The following is a 21,518-nucleotide window of genomic DNA, read 5'->3' on the forward strand; positions in this document are numbered from 1 at the left end:
TTATGCTTTGGCTCTCTCCCACTCTAACCTCTTTTTTTTTTTTTTTTCCTTCCCCTCCCCCATGGGTTCCTGTTAAGTTTCTCAGGATCCACATAAGAGTGAAACCATATGGTATCTGTCTTTCTCTGTATGGCTTATTTCACTCAGCATCACATTCTCCAGTTCCATCCACGTTGCTACAAAAGGCCATATTTCATTTTTTCTCATTGCCACGTGGTATTCCATTGTGTATATAAACCACAATTTCTTTATCCATTCATCAGTTGATGGACATTTAGGCTCTTTCCATAATTTGGCTATTGTTGAGAGTGCTGCTATGAACATTGGGGTACAAGTGCCCCTATGCATCAGTACTCCTGTGTCCCTTGGATAAATTCCTAGCAGTGCTATTGCTGGGTCATAGGGTAGGTCTATTTTTAATTTTCTGAGGAACCTCCACACTGCTTTCCAGAGCGGCTGCACCAATTTGCATTCCCACCAACAGTGCAAGAGGGTTCCCGTTTCTCCACATCCTCTCCAGCATCTATAGTCTCCTGATTTGTTCATTTTGGCCACTCTGACTGGCGTGAGGTGATACCTGAGTGTGGTTTTGATTTGTATTTCCCTGATAAGGAGCGACGCTGAACATCTTTTCATGTGCCTGTTGGCCATCCGGATGTCTTCTTTAGAGAAATGTCTATTCATGTTTTCTGCCCATTTCTTCACTGAAAAGCTGCCTTTCTCAGTTTGTGATGTCCTGACATCTTTATCACCCAGTTCTCAGTGCAGAGCCTGTCACATCACAGGCTCTTGGTACATGTTGCTGGGATATTTCTTTTCCTGGCCTGCAGATGATTTCTGCCCTATGGTCCCGGTCGTGAAAGCAAGCTGGAATTGCAGGCTCTTTTTTTTTTTTTTTTTAATCAAAAGACATGTTTTATCTGTATCTTATAAATAATGGAAGAATTAAAACTCTTTGGCCATCCCCTCTTTAACTGTGCCAACTGCCTTAAGTCTGGCTTCTCCGCATTCTAGAGTAATTATTTCTCCCTTAGTACCTTTCTTACTCTTTATTCTCGTAGGCCTGTAGTATTGTGGACTTTGAGCTGAAACGGGCTTAGCACTCAGCTATACCACCAGATATACAAACCCACAGACTGCCCACTTTCTCCTGGAGCATTGCGGTGTTTAGAACATCAGTCTACTCTCTAGCCTAAGTGGTGCCTTATAAGGGACAGTGCTGTGAAGTGTGCTCCAGAGCTGATGTGAAGGAGGGGAATCAGCCCCCAGACAGCACTTCCTTGCTGAGGGAGCTTCTGGGTGTGCGTGTGCAAGTGATGGGAGGCTGTGAAGCCCCCCAGCTTCAGTTCCTGTTGAAGGGCTATTAGACTTTGCTGCTATGTAGATACTCTATGGTGGAGAGTGAACCAGCGCTAATAAAAGAGAAGCACAGTTGTATCTGTGCCACCTGTACTGGTGGGAATTGATTGCATTTTCATTGAAGAACTGCGTATCTAATCTCTAAATGGCAGTTCTCTCCCGCTCTCAAGGACCTTTGCTCATCACCCACCCTAACAGTCAGGCTCTCTCTTTGTCTCCTGACTCCAGTTGCTGGGAGGCTTGGCTGCTGTGGCCTGGAGGCCTGTCGTTGTGCTTTTTCATAGCACAAAGAGTCAGAACGGTTCTGAACGTCACGGGGAACGTCAGAAGAAGGCATAAATCCATTTTATTGAGAACCTCCTATGTTCCAGACACTGTTAATCCATCTAAGTACCGCGCTTATTTAATTCTTACCATAGTTCTGTGAAATAGGTTGTTTCTTCCCCCCAAAGAAAGAGACGTTCAGAAAGGCCAGATGTCTACCCAAGGCTGCAGAGCTGGCAGGCAGGAGGGGGACACAGTCTCTCTCCCCACTCCTGTGGCCAGTGGCGGATAACAGGTGATAATGACAGTGCTTCTCATTAGAAGGGCGGCTCTCGTTCTTGGGAGCGAGCCCATAGTGGGAGCCACACTGTGTTTCCGCCTGGCCTGAGATTCTGTTGGTAGATGAATTTTTGGGACTTGAATTTATCACTGTGGCACCGTGGACGGGATCAGATTTCCTCAGTAAAATCTGGGATTTTGACTTAGGAAGAATAGATGTTACTCATCTTCTTTATACCAGGAAAGCGGATTGTGCTCCTGCAATAATAGAAAGACTCTGAAACTTGACAGGTAAAAAATCAGCATAAATGGTTGGCTTCAGGTTTCATTCATAGGAACTTCCCTCCCTACTCTTTTCCTTCCCTTCCTCCCAAACACACACTGGTTCTCAGAGACCTGCGGGATGAGAAAACACAAAATCTCCTCGCCGTTTGGTTCAGTCTTTCGTACCACAAGTTCCTCCCGCCCGGCTGAGTTGTTGGCTTCATTTGGGAATGTGGAGGGGAAAAGAAATCAGTGTACCAAGGGTTTCGGTTTTGAGAAAATAAATATCCATCACTTACTTTTTCTTTTGACTTTTTCCTGCTCTGTAGTTTGTTAAATGATTTGTGCCTTAGATATGCTCATTTTATTTTTGTCCATTTTCCCAGGAGGCCCTGAAGCAGAAGTAAATGAGAGATAAGTTACCCTGACCTTGATTTTTATAGCACCGTGGTAACTAAGGTGTGTTTATCCTCCCATGGAGCTATAAAAACACACTCTTCTTTTCAGGCGTTTGCAACGGCCGTGGAGACGGGAAATGCCTGTGCAGTAGGGTTCATACTGTATAAAGGTCTGAGGTTAAAACTGGGATATGATCATGAACTGAAACTTCATCTTCTGCCACTGTCTTTAAGTTTGATTTCATGAATAACAAATTGTTGCTTTCGACAGAAAGGCCAGAGTGAAAATGAGCATATCACGAAGAAAAAAATGTGGGTATTTTGAATGCTGATAAAGATGAAATACGTCCATACGTCTCAGGAGCCTGTTGGCAGAAGGGCTGTCTGTGTGCCCCGTAGTCAGGGCGGCTTGGAGATTTGCAGTGTTTCTGAAATAGACACCAGTCTGAGATTATCTTGCTTGCCTTCGTTTTCATGAGTGAGCCCTGGCTCTCCTGCCATCGCAGACTTCTTACTTGGGTGGCTGACAAGTTGATGAAAACGCATGCATGGGAGGAGGATAAGAAGAGGGAAGGATTTAGGGTGACAGCTGATTCTCAGTAGCAGATGGCGGGGAGATTGTCTTTAGCAGGGATAGGTAAAACACATTTCATTTTGGAATTTCTATTATGTGAGGAGGGCTGTACAAAGTTTTTTTGTTTGTGGTTTTTATTTTTATTTTTTAAATTAAGTTTTATTTTAATAGTTAACAGAGTGTTGTATATAGTCTCAGGTATACAATATAGTGATTCAAGAATTCCATAGATCACCCAGTGCTCCCCAGATAAGTGCATCCCATAATCCCTGTCACCTAGTTTTCCCATCCCCCTCCTTCCCCTCTGGTAACTTTATCAGTGTGTTCTCTGTAATTAGGAGTTTCTTTCTTGGTGTCTTTTCCTCTCTCTCTCTCTCTCCTTTCCCTTTGCTTGTTTGTTTTGTTTCTTAAATTCCACATATGAGTGAAATCATATAGTATTTGTCTCTCTGACCAACTTATTTTACTTAGCATTATACCCTCCAGTCCATCCATGTTGCTGCCAATGGCAAGATTTCATTCTTTCTTATGGCTGAATAATAGTCCATTGTATACATATCTCACATCTTGTTTAAATTTTTATTTATTTATTTTTGAGAGAGAAAGAGAGAGGGCAGGAGCATGAGTAGGGAGGGGCAGAGGGAAAGGGAGAGGGAATCCCAAGCAGGCTCACACCCGGCGCAGAGCCCGATGAGGGGCTCGATCCCCACGATGGTGAGGTCATGACCTGAGCTGAGATCAAGAGTCAGATGCTTAACCAACTGAGCCACGCAGGCGCCCCTATATTCCACATCTTTATCCATTCATGTGTCAGTGGACACATGGGCTGCTTCTATACCTTGGCTGTTGTAAACAGTGCTGCTATAAACCTAGGGGTACATGTATCCTTTTGAATTAGTGTTCTTGTGTTCTTTGGATAAATAGTAGTGCAACTGCTAGATCATAAGGTACTTCTGGTTTTTTAACTTTTTTTTTTTTTTAATTTTTTTTTTCAACGTTTATTTATTTTTGGGACAGAGAGAGACAGAGCATGAACGGGGGAGGGGCAGAGAGAGAGGGAGACACAGAATCGGAAACAGGCTCCAGGCTCTGAGCTATCAGCCCAGAGCCTGACGCGGGGCTTGAACTCACGGACCGTGAGATCGTGACCTGGCTGAAGTCGGACGCTTAACCTACTGCGCCACCCAGGCGCCCCTGGTTTTTTAACTTTTTGAGGCACCTCCGTACTGTTTTCCACAGTGGCTGCACCAGTTTGCATTCCCACCAGCAGTGCACTAGGGTTCCTTTTTCTCCACACCCTTGTCAACACCTGTTGCTTCTTGTGTTGTTTGTGCTTTTTTTTTTTTTTAATTTTTTTTTTTTTCAACGTTTATTTATTTTTGGGACAGGGAGAGACAGAGCATGAACGGGGGAGGGTCAGAGAGAGAGGGAGACACAGAATCGGAAACAGGCTCCAGGCTCTGAGCCATCAGCCCAGAGCCTGACGCGGGGCTCGAACTCACGGACCGCAAGATCGTGACCTGGCTGAAGTCGGACGCTTAACCGACTGCGCCACCCAGGCGCCCCTGTTTGTGCTTTTTAAAACAACTTTTTTTTTTTTTTTTTTTTAAGAGAGTTGGGAAGTTGGGGAAGAGGGGCAGAGAGAGAGAATCTTAAGCAGGCTCCATGCTCAGGGTGGAGCCAGATGCGGGGTTTGATCCCACAACTCAGGGATCATGACCTGAGCTGAGATCAAGAGTTGGACACTCAACTGACTGAGCCACCCAGGCACCCCTATTGGTGCTTTTAATTTTTTTGTGTTTTTTTAAATTTTTGTTCAGTTTGTGTTTTTGTTTTGTTTTGTTTGTTTGTAGATCTATTTAAAATTTTTTTTTCAACATTTATTTATTTTTGGGACAGAGAGAGACAGAGCATGAACAGGGGAGGGGCAGAGAGAGAGGGAGACACAGAATCGGAAACAGGCTCCAGGCTCTGAGCCATCAGCCCAGAGCCCGACGCGGGGCTCGAACTCACGGACCGCGAGATCGTGACCTGGCTGAAGTCGGACGCTCAACCGACTGCGCCACCCAGGCGCCCCTGTAGATCTATTTAAAGGGCATCTGGGTGGCTCAGTCAGTTAAGCGTCTGACTTCAGCTCAGGTCATGATCTCATAGGTCGTGATTTCGAGCCCCATGTCAGGCTCTGTGCTGACAGCTCAGAGCCTGGATCCTGCTTTGGATTCTGTCTCCCTCTCTCTCTCTGCCCCTCCCTCACTCATGATCGGTCTCTCTCTCCTTCAAAAATAAATAAACATTAACAAAAATTTTTTTAAGATTTTATTTAAATTCCACTTAGTTAAAATACAGTGTAATAATAATTTCAGGTATACAGTATAGTGATTCAACACTTCACACAACACCTGGTGCTCATCACAAGTGCCCTCCTTCACCTCCATCACATCAGCTATTTCCCCCATCCCTCCACCCACCGTGTTTGTGCTTTTTAAAATCCTCCTCCAAAAAAAAAGGCAGAGATGTGTGGTTGTGGTCAGGGTGTTACAGATCCTTCTATTCTTTTGCTAAACAGTAGCTGGTGTTTCCCCAACACAACCCTACTGTGGGTGCCTCTCATTTATAGTCTTTGGGGCCAATGTCTCCCTTTCTGGGAACGGGTACAATCCTAGACCCATAGAACTGGCAGGAAGTTGGGATTAGCTAATTAAGTTCTGTCTCATCACAAAAAGGAAAAGTGAGCCCAGAGAGAAGAACTGACTTGGGCGGAGATGGCGTCCCACCTAAAGGCACACTGTTTAGAACTCAGACCGCAGTGCTGGGTTCCGACTCCTGGTTTTGTTTAATTTGGAACATACTGTTCCTTTTCATCTAGCTGTGGTCTCTAAAATGAAGCTGACCTGGAAAAAGCTCTAATCGTTAATTTACACAGCTGTGTTACCTGCTTTTACACTGGGGGAGGAGGGAGGTGGAATGGGGGACTAACAGACCGAGAACGTGTGGACAGTAACACATCTATGAGCGCCTGGAGCTCCCGCAAGGGAGAGCGTGATACAGACTGAAACACGGAGGACCCCTTGTGCGTCGGGCCCAGTCCGGAGCCCAGAGGAGCGCGGAGTGCAGGATGAGTGGGGCAAGGCCAGGAACCAGGGATTGTGGTAGTCCAGAGTGGAGCTCTATGGGCAGGAGGGACACTCTGGAGGTCGTTCGGCACTTACTCAAGGGCCTGTTGCGTGGTGGCACCGTGTGGGGTGAGGTATTGGTGAACAGAATGGATACGGCTACCCCCTCCCAGAAAGTGCACTCTGGTTGTGGAGACAGACAGTTGGCACACACGTCAGGTAGTGGCAGATCGTGGTGGGCACGGGGAGTTGGGAGAGGACATAGCTAATAATTTACACTGAGAGCGGTCCGGGAGGGCTCCTGCCGGGGGCCAGTATCCTCAAGATGAAGGAGTTAGATGGGTGATGAAGAGCTTGTTTGCGCCAGGTGTGTGCAGCTGGGGGCCTCCACCTTGGTGAGCGCTTAGGGACTCTGTTCTACCCTATGAGCCATGGGAACCCGTGCGGGCCTTTCAGGAGGGGAGAGGTGTGAGCAGACACCGTTGGTGAGGTCATCCTGGCGTGTGGGTAGAGGGGAGGCAAGGGAGAGCGTGTGGGGTGTGGAGGGTTCAGGACAAGCCCCTCGGCCACGAGGAGGAGGAAGAGCTTGCAAAGTGGGGAGCAGAGTAGGCTGGGCAGCGGTGAGGGCATGGGGCGGGATGGGGGCAGATGTTGTAGGAAGCTCTGTCAGGGGAGGTCTGAAAGTGACTGATCTGATAGTGCAGAGGCGGTCCGCGTCCTTGGCACGAGCAGTTTTGTGGGCTTATTGAGGCAGAAGCCAGGATCCGTCAGTGTCCACTCTCCATCCTTCCACTTTCACACCTCACCCTATAGAAATAGCACCTCCCAGCTCCCTCTCCACCTTGCCTGTGCTCTGTACCGCTCGGTGCTCCTGACATAGCACACACGTGGCGCCTGTCTTTCCCCGGAGAATATAAGCTCCATGGGGCCAGGGACATCGTTTTGTTTGCTGCTCTATCATTAGCGGCTAGAACAGTGTCAAATAAGCGGATCAGGATAGTTTCATGAAGAAAGTGGTGTCTCAGCCAGATAAATCTGGGAACAGTGTTCATGCTGTATAGCCCACGTGCAACCTGAAAAGGTTCTAATTCTTTTCATCAATTCATTTCTTTTGTTAAGCACCATTTTACACAGCATTATAATAGGTGCTCTGTAGATTTAACTACTGGCTCCAGCTTCTGCCCCAGAAAAGTGAGGATTTGATAGATGCCCCCATACCTACTTAACCCTACTGTCACTACGACCCCAGTTATTGTCAAGGTTGAGGTTTGGGGTTTCAAATTCAATAGAGAGCAGATTCCATGGGTTTTCTTTAATTGTCAAACTGACTTAGGAAAGGAGCCAATGCTTTTAAAGACTATTTATAGGTCTTGGCTACCTGGAGGGTGTTACCTTATCCTTTGAAATGCATCAGACAGCTTCAGATTTCGGTGCCTTTTAAGTGGGCTAGATAGCTGGCAGTGCCTTGAAAATGACTAATAATGGTCATAACAATAATAATAGTAACAGATTTATTTCTTGCCAGTCTTCATAGGAACTCAGAAACATCTGTGCATCTCTTTCTCTTACATTTGTGGTAGACAGTTTCTATCTAGAGTCCTGACTGCAGGTATGTACTCTGGCTGGAGACCTTTGTTAATTTACTTCCTCTGTAAGCCAGATGTCTGTAAGGGGTGGAGTTTTTCATACTTTACATAAAAATCTTAACCTCGGTGAATGTTGGAACCTACTAATTACCTTTCTGCGTAGGTGGATAAAAGTGCTAGGAAACGGCAGGATTCTTTGAGGGTAGTTATTCCTGGTGCTGATACGGTAGAAGCTTCTGACTTGTGTCTGTGGCTTAGCCACTTTGATCAAGGTGAGGGCGGCCGTTACCATCGTAGCTACGGGGTTGAGGGGTGGGTGGCTAGGTCGAATGCAGTAAAATGTGGACGGTGTTTGTATTTGGGTGTGTGACTATGTGACTTGCCAATTCTAGCTTTCTAAATTGTCTTTTTACATTGTTTTAAAACGTTAGTAGAAGTATATGGTTAGAAATGTGAAGGACACAGATGGAGTAAATTATAGAATATTAGACGGCTTCAGATGTCTCTGACATTTTAAGTAGGGTAAGTGGCTTGAATAAGTGGAGAAACATACACTGATCTGGGATGGAGATGACCCAACTGGAATGGTCAGCCCTGCCCGCGTTAATTTATTAAGCACGACTCTAATAAAAATACCAGAAGAGCTGTCTTTTGAGATTTGACAATGTGATTGTAACATTGGAACGTGGAAGAGCAAATAGGCAAGGATTCTAACAGTAAAACGAAAGTGATGGAGACCAATGTTACCTAGATAGCATATTACAAATTTATAGTTACTAGATCAGTGTGATACTAGCACAGGATTGGACATGAATCAGTGACACGAGGCACTAGAACAGACCCTGGTGTATATTATAATTTAAGATCTGTTAATGGAAATCTCATAAATTAGTTGGGGAAGGTGAAGCAATCAGATAGCTGGTTGGAATTTATTTTGGTGAGCTCTGTAAAGAAGTAAACTGATTCTTTTCCCCAGAAGAATAAGAGTTGAATGTAAAAAGTGAAACCATTAAAAACATATGCACAAACACCAAAAGAAATAGTGTGTTCAGAAATAGCCCCAAGTACGTATGTGGGAACGAGGTGTATGATGAAAATGGTATTAAAAAAAATTTTTTTTTAGAGCGAGAGAGGAGTGTGCACATGAGCAGGGGAGGAGTAGAGGGAGAGAGAGTCCCAAGCAGACTCCACACTCAGTGTGGATCCCGACATGGGTCTCAAATTCACCAACCAGGAGATCGTGACCTGAGCTGAAATCAAGAGTCAGATGCTTAAGCATCTGAGCCACCCAGGTGTCCCTGAAGAGGGCATTTTAATCCAATAGGGAGGGACGCCTGGGTGGCTCAGTCGGTTAAGCGTCTGACTTGGGCTCAGGTCATGATCTCACAGTTAGTGAGTTTGAGCCCTGTGTCGGGCTCTGTGCTGACAGCTCAGAGCCTAAAGTCTGCTTCAGATTCTCCCTGTCTCTCTGCCCCTTCCCGGCTTGCGTGCGCATGCTCTCTCTCTCTCAAAAATAAACAAACATTAAGAATATATATAAAACTATATTGACACAATAAGATGTCTATAACATAAATGATAAATGAATTATAAAACAGTATCATCCAACATTTAAATATTACGTTCATTCATATATATGAAAATATGTGTATTACAAGGACTTAAGGGTCAACTACAAAGTTGGGGATAATAGTTCACAAGACTGCCCTTACTTCTCACACCAATTATAAGTTGGAGGAGTTCCCGGAAACCATCTTCAGGTTGAATAATTCTATAGAAGGACTCCCAGAACTCACTGAAAACCGTTCCACCCTTCATTACAGTGTATTACAGGGAAAAGCTTCTAATTGAGTTATCCAAGGGAAGGAAGGGGTGCACAGGGCAGAGTCGAAGAGGTGTTCAAAGGTGGTGCCCTTGGTTGTCCTCTTCTGGTGGCGTGACCTCCTTCCCACCACAGTGTGTGACAGTGCACGCAGAGCACTGCCAGTCAGGGAAGCTCACCTGAGTCGCTGGCAGTCGCAGTTTTACTTGATGACATTCTGCCTGTGTGGCCACTTTCTGGTCTCCAGCCCCTCCTGGAGATCTAGCTGATGCCTTTAGTTATCAGTTCCTCTGGAGATTGGAACTGATACTGTTTGGTGCAGAGCGCTAGAGTGAATCAGATTGTGTGAGATTCTCCTCTGACCAACGCCCCCAGGCAAACAAAGACACTACTATCAGGCAGGACATTCCAGGGGCGTAGAGGTCACTTCCTAGGAGCTTGAGGGCAAAGGCCAGACTTCTCTTTGGATAGGTTATTTCTTCACTACACAGTATTATCACCAAAATTTAGACGACAGTTATTTCTAGGTGGTGGAATTGCAGGTGACTTTGCTTTTGTTTTGTACTGTTTTGTATTGTTTGAATTTTCTTTGAGTGTGGGTGTATAATTCATTTTAAAATCAGTAAGACTAAAAAAGCTAAAAAAGAGATTAAAGGAAACAATCTCTGGATGGGGTAGACGGGCAGGCAAGGAAGCTAAAAGAAATTTTAAAAGAAGACCGGTAGATAGGACTACACAAATGGATAACCTACTTATTTGAAGATATGCTATATAAAGAAGTAAAACTCCAAAGCTTAAGGTAAACATTTGCGGAAACATCACAAATCAATGTTATGGTGTTACCAACATAAAATAGCAAGGGAAAGACGATGGACATTTTAACGGATGGCAAAAAAGGAGTAAGATTTGTAGTCTCGGTAACACTGATATGCCAAAGTCAGTTTCCCAGTGGTGAGATTGTGTCCCAGCCGCAGAGGATGCTGCCCCTGGGGAAAGCTGGGTGAAATATCCAGAGGACTCTTTGTGCTAGTTTTTGTAACTTCCTGTGAGTCTATAATTATTTCAAAATAAAAAGTTTTTTAAAAGATGAAGGGCACAGATAGCTCCTACAGTATAAGAGACACATGGCTAATGCACAGATTTTTTTTTTTTTAATTTTTTTTTTCAACGTTTATTTATTTTGGGGACAGAGAGAGACAGAGCATGAACGGGGGAGGGGCAGAGAGAGAGGGAGACACAGAATCAGAAACAGGCTCCAGGCTCTGAGCCATCAGCCCAGAGCCCGACGCGGGGCTCGAACTCACGGAGCGCGAGATCGTGACCTGGCTGAAGTCGGACGCTTAGCCGACTGCGCCACCCAGGCGCCCCAACACAGATTTTTTTTTAAGTATTAAAGTTTATTAACAAATGGTGCAAATTGAAGTGATACACCACTTTTTCTTGTTCTAAGTCTGGCCCTGTACCTGGTCCAGAGGAATCAGAACACCCTGGGATCTGGATCTAAGTTTAGTCTCTTGGCAAATAAACATATGAATCTGGCTTTAAATTTTTTAAAAATGTTTTAGCATTTATTTATCTTTGAGAGATGGAGCATGAGTGGGGGAGGGACAGAGAGAGAAGGAGACACCAAATCCAAAGCAGGCTCTAGGCTCTGAGCTGCCAGCACAAAGTCCAGCGTGGGGCTCAAACCCACAAACCATGAAATCACGACCTGAGCCGAAGTCAAATGCTCAACTGACTGAGCCACCAGGTGCCCCATGAATCTGGCTTTAGGTGATGCCCTGCCCAGCATCCCTGCTCCTGCCTGAAAGTCCAGTTATGGCTACAATCTGACGGGCAGCAACAGGTTTAAAAACCCAGCAACATGGCCCGGAACTGACTGCTGTTCAGCAACGTGCCCCAGCATTGGCTGCTACTTCCTCTGCCCTTTCGTGCCTGCCTGTAATCCTCCCTGTGAGGTGGACACCGTCACCATTTTAGAGAAGGTGGAGCTTGGACGGCTCACGTGACTTGTCCAGAAGTGGAAACTACTCTCCTTGCCTTGTTGGCTTGGAAATGGTATAAGCTCGGCGGTGTGTGTCCCCTGGTGGAAGGCCAGGGCACAGGAGGGAGTGCTCCCAACAAGGACACAGGTCACCAGCATTTACAGACGGGGTGAAGAAGTCACCACTGCAGCTACTCTGATTTTGCCTGGTTTCACCTCCTTCAACTGGCTTTAATTTTTGATGGTCAATGAAATGATTACTCCCTGCTTTTTTACACAAAACCAATACAAGCCCTCACAAGGGTGTGACCACAAGCATGTCATACATGAGGGCAGATGCACCTGTATACACAGTGTGCTCTCTCTCACAACCACACACACACCTCACACACCACATACGCCAGCATACACACACACACACACACACACACACACACTCGCTCACCTTGTCAGTAGGACAAGACCTGAGACAAGGACCTCAGGAGTCCATATTCCTGCTTTCCCTCCGTTGCCCTCAGAATCCGCTTCTCCAACAGAACTTTCTTTGAATGTAAAAAATAAAATAGACACCAAGCGAGCCACGAGGAGGATGAATTGCTGGTGTAGGAGAGAGGACCCATGTTTAGGCGTGAGAGCAGGGCCTGGCAACCTCACTGAGCTGCCTCTGGGAGGAGGCTCTGCTGGGCCGGAGGCCCGCAGTTGGGCGAGTCCGTTAGACACAATGCCCTCCTCCTGCGGTGCCTGTCGCTGTGCCTGCTCCCCACGCCTTGGCTCCTCAATGAACCTTTGTCTGTCGGGAGCCTGTTAGTTTTGGCTCCTGGCAGCCTGTGGAACCAGGCCCAGATCCTAGGAAAGCCAATAGAGACCGCTCTTTTGAAGAAAAAGAGTCAGAATCCTGGAAGAGAGACCAGTCTGAGCATTGCACATCTACTCACCCATTAAAGAAACCACTTAATGAGCATTATCCTCATACTTGAGTCTAGTTCACAAAATTGACTTGCACCAAATCTTCTATCTGCTCATGTGATTAATTGCCTTCCCTGATTAACTAGAAACCCTATAAGTCTTTCACTGTACCTGGTCTCTTTGCCTTATTTATTTTGAAAAAAAAAAAAAAAGTAATAATAAATATATATATATTCTTGTATTTAAGCAGTATAAACTAGTAAACAGTGAAAATGAGGTTGCCAACTGAACCCGTTAATTCTCCAGTTGAGCTCTCTAAAGGGAAATCACTGTTTCACTGTTACCTGTTTCTTGTGTGTCTTTCTGAGATTGACAGTCTGTCTCCTCTCCCCCCTCCCGCATCCCGTGTGTCTTGTGCACATATCTTTCTGTTATAAATACACATGGTCGCCACGCTGTCCATCTTGCACCTTAGTTTTCTTCTCACTTAATACAGCTTGTAGACCTTGCCTGTCTATCAGCGCATAAAATGTGGGGTTTTTTTTTAAGTGCCCCATAGTGTCCCTCTGTGTGCATATAGCAGTCGCTAAAGCAGTTCCCTTTGATGAATGTGTAGGTCGTTTCCAGCCTTTTTCTGCCACATCAGCACTGCTGTTTGATGTCTTTCCGTGTGTGTCCTTGTACACATGTGCACTTGAGTCTGCAGAATCCATTCCTGACGGTGGACTTGGGGGCCAAAGTGATGTGCATTGAAAGTGTCAATAGACAGTTGTCCGCTTGCCCCCCGGCAAAGTTCACGTTGTTTTTGCCCATCGTTGTGTCCACAGAGCCAGCTGAACGATCAGACCCCTCTCCCCTGCCAGAGTGCTGAACTGTTTGGGAAGTAAAGCAGTTGGTCCACAGCAGCACTAGTCACGACAGCCGAAAGGTGAAACAGCAAACAAAGGGAGTCTGTCCATCCAGCAGAGTAGGATTCGGCCGTGGAAAAGAATGAAACACTAGCACGTGGTACAACGCGGATGACCCTTGAAACCAGGGTGCTTAGGGAAGGAAGCCACACACAAATGGCCGCAGAAAGTAGATGAGTGGTTGCCAGGGCAAGGGGAGGAGGACATGGGGAGTGACTGTTCCACGGGTACAGGGTTTCCTTTTGGGGCGATGAAAACCGTTCCGAAACTAGGTGGCAGTAATGGGTGCACAGCATTGTGGATGTGCTTAATACTACTGAATTGTACGCTGTAATCAAATGGTTAAAATGGTCAATTTTATGCTAAATGTGCTTTACCGCAATAAAAAAGTCAGTAGATAGCAGCCAGAATATTACTTTTATTGTTGATCAAGCTGAGTGTATGGCTTACAAGTGAGCTCCAGACTGCCTTCCCAGGTGGTCCTGGGCCTAGGACAGGCCCCAGCCCTGCCCTGGGCTCTGTAGGAGCAGAGCAGGATGAATGGCAGCTTGCTCCCAAGAGGAGAGGAGGGGAGGGGCCTGGACCACCCACTCCAGTTCCTCGTTCTCCGCTCACTGCGCTCACTGCACTCACTGCCGACACACACACGTCACATAGCCGGGTGGGAGTGAGGGGGAGGCAGGCCTAGTGCCGTTTTGCTAGTGAGCATCCAGGAAGCATTTCTAGGAATGGCAAAGAAGTGCTGGCCCCGCAACAAGCAAGTATGGTTCAGTGAACAAACGCATGGGCCCCACTCCTCTTCTGGGGCCTGTAGTGACAGGCCCTGGAGCCCTCTGCCTGCTTTCTTTTGGAGAGAATGGTCCAACTGGGCGTTAGAAGTTAATCCTACCTGGGATGGACAGAATCCAAAAATCCCCTCCTGGTCCCGTCCACCCCTGTTCTTTATTTCAACTCCTATTTGTGCAAAGCTTCCATTCCAAAGTGGTCTCTTACCAGCCCACTGAAGAATTCCGAGTTTGCTAGTCCATCCAACAGCAGTTTTGAGGGAGACCTTTGTTGTACTCTGAATTTCCTGTTCCGGGTCGTGAACCTGTGTTCTAGGAGAGTGGCCCGCGGCAGGGCCATATGAAGATTTTTCATTATGGAAAGAAAGGGTTAGTACTCATTTAGCGGCTCCATGTTTACAAGCGCCTCCCATGTACCAGGCACTGTGCTGGAATGAGTCAGCCGTAGACCTTGGCCTTCTCTTAGTTTGGGGAGAATCTGGGGTCACTGTTCCAACAGGGAGGCCCACGGGGCATGTAGGAGGGCAGTTTGGGGAGGGTAGGCCAGAAGAGGGCTTTGGTAAACATAGAAGCTGTGGTCTCAGAAATCTTTGTAATGTGTTTCTGGTTACACTTTAAAGGGAGGAATGTGGCATAATCCTGAGTTAGACCAAGAAGTACCCCCGTCAGCCATGTCTGGAAGAGGAGTTAAGCTGGGGCAGGGTTGGGGGGGACCAGAAGCCCGACTACAGATGCTTTGGGGGCTACTGTTGTAGGGAGCTCTCCAGGGAGCTGCAGGTTCCCGTTTACAAGTGTTTAGAGCAGCCTTTCCTTGTATGTCCCCCAGGAAATGAGACTTTGGGTACCCCCCATGGAAAGAGTCCCAGGTTTGGTCTGTGGATGTCTACATAAGGAATGTCTCCTCTTCTCCCCTTGAAGATTGGCAGGGACCTCAGAGCACCAAAGGCAGTGAGGAGATTTACAGAAATTATGCCCATATTTTCCTAAAAACGTGTCTATGGAATCCTTTTTTCTCTGTAGTACCTTGATGCATAGAAGCGTGCGTGTTCCTTCGTAAGATCTTGTCTTGAAATTTGTGTGGGCAGGGAGCGGTCAGTCACCGTGAAAACCATCCTTGCAGCTCTTTCACTGTCTCTACGTCTGGCGGTGGTTTAAGTTTTGGTTTTGGACTCACTTCTTTGTGTTGGTTGAGCACCACCTGTTGACTGTTGAGATATTACAGAAATCTGGGATGCTGTGATACCAGTTGTATATTCTGACCTCCTATATATTTGTGCTGAAGTTTGGCCAAATTTGACATAAACGTCAAGGAAAAGTGAAGCATTTCAGCAAGCGAGGAGGAAGAAGAAGAGAACCCCAGACTGCCCCCGTCAGATTTGGTGTCTAGCCTGTAGGGTTTGAGCTCTCTCTGTATCATCATACCTCTTCATTTTAAGTGATTGAAGCTGTCAGCATGAGCTGGCCTCTTTGAGAAGATGGTCTTATGCACATGTCAGTCATTTTCTGTTTTCTTCTTCTTTTTTTTAATGTTTATTTATTTTTGGGAGCGAGAGAGAGAGAGCACGCACGCGCGCATGTGTGCGGTGGGGGAGGGGCAGAGAGAGAGGGAGACACTCTCATGGGCTCAAACTCATGAACCGCGAGATCGGACGCTCAACCGACTGAGACACCCAGGCGCCCGTGAGTCATGGGTATTTTCTTTAATTTTTTAAAAACATTTTTAATGCTTATTTGTTTTTGAGAGAGAGCGTGCGTGCGCAGTGGGGAGGGGCAGAGAGAGAGGGAGACACAGAATCCGAAGCAGGCTCTGGGTCCTGAGCTGTCAGCACAGAGCCTGTCGGGGGGCTGGAACTCACTAACCGTGAGATCAGGACGCGAGGCGAGATCAGAATTGAGTCGGATGCTTAAGCATGGATGCAGCCACCCAGGCGCCCCACCCAGTGGTTAGTTCTTAACAGACACGGCAGGACACCAGAGGTGGTTCTCTTCTCCGGGGTCCTTCCTCGTTTGCATTGTAACCCTTCTGGGCTTCTGTCCTCAGCAGCCCTCTGTGCAGGTGGCCTTTGAATCCTGGGCTTCGGTAAGAGGAAGCTGTCAGTTATAGAAAAAGTGGGTTTTTTTCCCCTTAAGGAAATAAAAAAAAAAGAGGGAGTTTTCTAATTGTTTTTTTCCCCCTGGAACCACCTGCCCGGCTAGATACTAAGTTGCTGAAAGATCTCGCAGAGGAGGGGAGGGAGGGAGGGTTGGTTTGCCAAACGGAGGGACCTAATCTACTCTGCTCCCCAGCCCGGTTTAAAGCACCCTGCACGCCTCCCCCGGCGCTCCGCCTCGTCCTGGAGCTCCCGACCAGGCATGTTCTGGCTCACATCAAGGCTGTCACAGGCAGGGGCCACTCGCCACCTTGTGGTTTAGCCCAAGTTTCCTGAGCCTCCAGGCCTTGGCTGAGATGTCACCGCCTTCAGAAAGCCTCTTCTGACTGCTCTGACTGGGTTGGTTATAAGGCTGTGTGCTACCCCAGCCCTCTGTCCTTCTTTATGACCCTCAGCACCTTGTATGCTCCGCAGGGGCGGGGCCTCATTTCCCCATCTGCCCCTTTCCTCTGCTCGTAGCGCTCGCCCTTCTCGAATGAGGGAATGAGACCCAGTTCCTGCCTTCCAAGCGCTTGGACAGGGCTGACCTCTGCCCAGGTCTTTGTTCACTGGTATTGAGGGTGGGCCCACGGGTGTCACTTTTTTCCTCCTGTGGGGAAGGAAGAGCCACGTGACAGTGGTGGCAAACACGAAAGAAAGAACTTTTCAAGTCAGGGGGTGTTAAGACTCGGGCTTTTCAGAAGTAACTTGGAGATGGCTATTAATAACGTATTTTGCTTTAGGCTTACCAGTTATATGTGTCTAAGTGTATGTGTGTACATACATACACACTGTCACTTAATCCTTATGCACATACTCTGGAGGAGATGGTATCATCCTGAGTTACTACTTTCCAGCCGTCAGACAGGTTACCCAACTGCAAAAGCTGCCCGGTGCATGTATGATGCAGCCGAGGCTCCAGCCCTGACCACTGGCCCTCAGTGCAAGTGGACCACTCGGAGCTGGGTTAGGAGTGCCTTTGGACTGGGGACAGTTAGCAAGGAGGGTGTGTGACAGGTTTGAAGCCTCTAACCCTTTGAGCTGAGGCTGCTGCTGTCCGTCCCTCCGATTCTTACGAGGGCGTCCTGTGATGTTTTCTCTCTGCGGATCGTAGCCTTCTGGCCTGTGTGATCTGAAGCCTGGCTCCCTGGGGTGAGTGGGGGAGGCTTGAGGTCTTTGCCAGGCGCATAGCCAGGGGCTTTGCTTTATAAGCCAGGTTCTCGGGTTCCGGTAAGTCTTCCTGTTTGGGTGCCGTCTCTGGAGACAACTGTTGTTCTTCCTCACAAGGTCTTTCTGAGTTGGGTCAGCAGAAGAGGCAGGGCTGTGGCTCACAGGTAGAACGCCCTGATCCCCCTTGGATGTGGACCGAAGATGGCGCCTTGCACGCCTCATGCCCTCTGAAGAAGGGAAACCCTGTGTCAGCCACCCAGAGGTGGCTTCTGTCTTAGCACTTGGAAAACTCAACTCTCCGAGAAGGCTGTGCCAGGTGGTGCGCCTCGCCTGCTGTTAGCTTGGTGTGTGGGGCTCTTTAACTCCTCCGGCGAACAGTTATTACCTGAGCCCCTGCTGTATGCCAGGTTCTCCGCTGGGTGCTCAGGGTGATGACATCTCACGGGCTGCGTGGAGGTGTGGGTGTAGACATTGCTTTGTGGAGGGTAGCTCGGTGCTGCCTTTGAGTCTGAATGGTGCTCAGGGAGCCCTGAAGGGGTCAGCAGCAGCCTGGGGGAGGCCAGATGGCATTGCTGCAGCGTGTTAAAGGACGAGCAGGTGGCAGAAGGAGCTCCATGAAGAGTGAAGACCGTGTGCGCACAGGCCTGGAGGCAGGAGAGGGCCCCACAGGCTCTAAGGCCAGTGGGACACTTGTGTGCCTGTATTGTAAGTGCCTCCTGGGGACTGGTGGCAAAGGAGACGGACCAGGTTAAAGGAGCTTGGCTTTCATTCAGTCGCCAGCAGATTTCCTTCTTTCTTTTTTCGCCCCAGCCTTATTGGGTTGTAATCGACATACAACATTGCACAAGTTTCAGAAGATGCACAACGTGATGGTTTGCTATATTGAAAAATCAAAAGATTCTTAATTTTTTATTATGAAAAATTTAAAAGACCTGTGAAAGCCAGCAGCCTAGGGCAGTGACCACATACCCATCCTCCCACTGCAAACTTCGCAGCCGCAGCCAGCCCCGCCTCCCCTGCGAGCCGCTGACACCATTGCCGTCACGCACACCTCCCCCTTCCCTGCTGCTGATCCCTTTGAAGAAATCCCGGAGTGACGTGTGTATTCTCTCAAGCCTAGCCTGTGGCTTGTGATAGATTACTCTAGGTCTGGAGTGATCGGGTGGCACTTTGTGATTTTGTTTCATTTTCAGAGGAACCACTAAGTTTCCCTTCTTGGTCTTGCCTTTCAGTGGGAAGTTGGTGTCTCCAAAGTGGAAGAATTTCAAGGGCCTGAAGCTCCAGTGGAGAGACAAGATACGGCTCAATAATGCCATCTGGCGGGCGTGGTACATGCAGTGTGAGTGCTACTTGGCCTTCCGGCAGGAGGGGACCGCGGGGGCCCCAAGGTTCTAGCACCTGGAAGCCTGTGCACCTCGGGTCCCCAGAGCCCACTTTCCAGACATTGTGCCTCAAAAGGAAGCCTCTCCTGGGCAGTCTGCAGCGATAGGAAAACCAAGCCGGATCCTAATGAACTGGATACTTCTCGGCCATCAGGCACGGGGGGGCCAGTCATGTGGTCATGTAGTTGCCTTTAATCTGCAGGAGACAGACGTGTTAGCCAGTTGCTCACAGCATCACGTGCCCACTGTTAGGTTAGGCGCTTGGGCCCAGTGTTGTAAAGGCAGAGGAGGAAGGAGGGGTTAGTTCTTTTCAGGGGAGTCAAGGAGAGCGTAGCAGAGAGTGACATTCAAAGAGTCAGGGAACAGTTCCTATTTTCAAAGAAGATGCAGACCCAGGCCTCCTTCTGTGTCTAGCTGGCTTTCGTGCAGGTAGATCCTGTGGCCTCTGTAGGAGATCCGCGTGCTGGGGGCATGCTTGGGTTAGGCTGGCATTTCTCTTGATAAGCCAGACTGCCTACCTTACCTATGAGTTACAGATTCTTTTCCTTGATTCTCTGAAATCTCATTTTCGAGGGAAGGAGGGCCGCACCTTGAGGGGCATGTGGACAGAGCGGGCAGGGGTTCCTTCAGGGGTCTTGGTCATAGCAATGATGTCTCCTCGTTTCTCTGCCCAGATTTGGAGAAGCGCAAGAATCCCGTGTGCCACTTCGTCACTCCACTAGATGGCTCTGTTGAAGTGGATGAGCATCGCAGGCCAGAGGTACTTGGCCCTGGACCATTAGTAGCTGGAAAGGATCCTCCCTCATCAGGAGGAAGCAGCTCTCCCAGGGCTGGGAATAGGGGGTGGATTCCGCAGCAGGGGTTCAGGGAAAAGGTCTAGCCTTGCTGCCCTGGCCGCCATGGTGTCCTCGCAAGGATGAGGATGTGACAGCCCACGGGACTCCCCTCTTCTCTGGCTGGGCTGACCTGAGGACTAAGGGGTTCTCTCCCTGGGACTTACCCTCAATGTTGGCATTTCTCTGGACGTCAGCAGGGAGGGATTTGGTCTCCTTACAAGACAGATTATCTTCAACAAAGAATGATCTCAAGGGACGCCTGCGTGGCTCAGTCGGTTGAGCGTCTCTTCTTTTTTTATAAAAAAAAAAATGTTGATGTTTATTTTTGAGAGAGTCAAGCGGGAAAGGGTCAGAGAGAGGGAGACACAGAATCTGAAGCAGGCTCCAGGCTCCAAGCTGTCAGCACAGAGCCCAGCGCGGCGCTTGAATCCACAAACTGTGAGATCATGACCTGAGCCAAAGTCGGACATTAACCCACTGAGCCACTCAGGCACCCCAAGTGTCTGACTCTTGATTTCAGTTCAGGTCGTGATCTCAGGGTCATGGGATTGAGCCCCATATCAGGCTCCACACTGAGTGTAGAGCCTGCTTGGGATTTCTCTCTCTCTCTCCCTCTCTCTCCCTCTCTCTCCCTCTCTCTCCCTCCCTTCCCCCCTTCCCCCTTTCCCCCCTCTACCCCTCTCCCCAGCTTTTATGCGTGCATGCGTGCTTTCTCTCTCAAAAAATAAAATCCTTAAAAAAAATGACTTCCAGATCTTTATATGCTGAGATAGGAAGATACTGAAGAAATAGTAAATGAAAAAAAAAGTTGCACAACTGTATTTTATTAACTTTATGTTAATTTTTTAAAGTGTGTATCTAGAGGTACCTGGGTGGCTCAATTAAGTGTCTGACTTTGGCTCAGGTCATGATCTCACACTTTATGGGTTTGAGCCCGTGTTGGGCTCTGTGCTGACAGCTCAGAACCTGGAGCCTGCTTCGGATTCTATGCCTCCCTCACTCTCTCTGCCCCACCCATGCTCGTGGGCACGTGCGTGCATTCTCTCAAAAATAAACTTTAATTTTTTTTAATAAAAAAGAATAAAGTGTATCTATGTGATTGTGGGTGTGTAGGAAAAGTCTAGAAGGATATACAGAAATCCTTTATTGGTGGGTACTTCTGGGAAGGAGGATTACAGTGAGGCAGGTACCCTTTACACCCTTCTGCATTGTTTCAGTGCTATCCAAGCACGTCTCACTGTTTGGATGGAATGGGAAAAATTAGAAAGTAACCCAATGAAAGACCCTTTTGAGCTGTGGGGTGTGTCTGATATTAGACAATATTAAGGAATATCATTTTGTTGGGTTTGGTGATAATACTGCATTATCCACTGTGAAGATTCTTCACTGTCAGACCCACAGTGAAGTATTTTTGGGTGAAATTAAATGGGTCTTAACGATACCTGGGACTCGCTTTAATATACTCCAGCCGTAAACAAAAAGCAATCTGAAAGTGAGGCCGGCTCTCTGAGGCAGTCATGATTTCTTTGTTGCCAGAGCGCTTCAGGGATATCTTGGAAGGGGCTCACGTGCATGATGGGAAGGTTGAACACTTTCCACCTAAAACTTCTGTGATTGGCCGTTTGTTTTCACCCTTCGAAAATGTGGCAGGGTCTCCTGGATCAGGCATTCACTGCTACCCCTGGCTCTCTCTGTAGGGCTCTTCCGGCACCAGGGCGGAGGGCCCTCTCCCTCTCCCTCTCCCTCTCCCTCTCCCTCT

At 47.8% G+C, this 21,518-nt stretch overlaps 1 protein-coding gene across 1 annotated transcript in view; it reads left to right on the plus strand.

Moving 5' to 3' along the window:
- The window catches only part of MLXIP (MLX interacting protein), a 67,327-nt gene that overhangs the window by 25,951 nt on the left and 19,858 nt on the right, over positions 1 to 21,518 (plus strand). The window contains exons 2-3 of the mRNA XM_040443937.1: positions 18,774 to 18,880; positions 19,598 to 19,683. Coding sequence (XP_040299871.1) covers positions 18,774 to 18,880; positions 19,598 to 19,683 — 193 coding nt within the window. The remainder of the gene's footprint in view (positions 1 to 18,773; positions 18,881 to 19,597; positions 19,684 to 21,518) is intronic.

Source organism: Herpailurus yagouaroundi, unplaced genomic scaffold (genome assembly GCF_014898765.1).
Source record: "Herpailurus yagouaroundi ecotype Mexico unplaced genomic scaffold, PumYag 191, whole genome shotgun sequence".
Taxonomy (NCBI): Eukaryota; Metazoa; Chordata; class Mammalia; order Carnivora; family Felidae; genus Herpailurus; species Herpailurus yagouaroundi.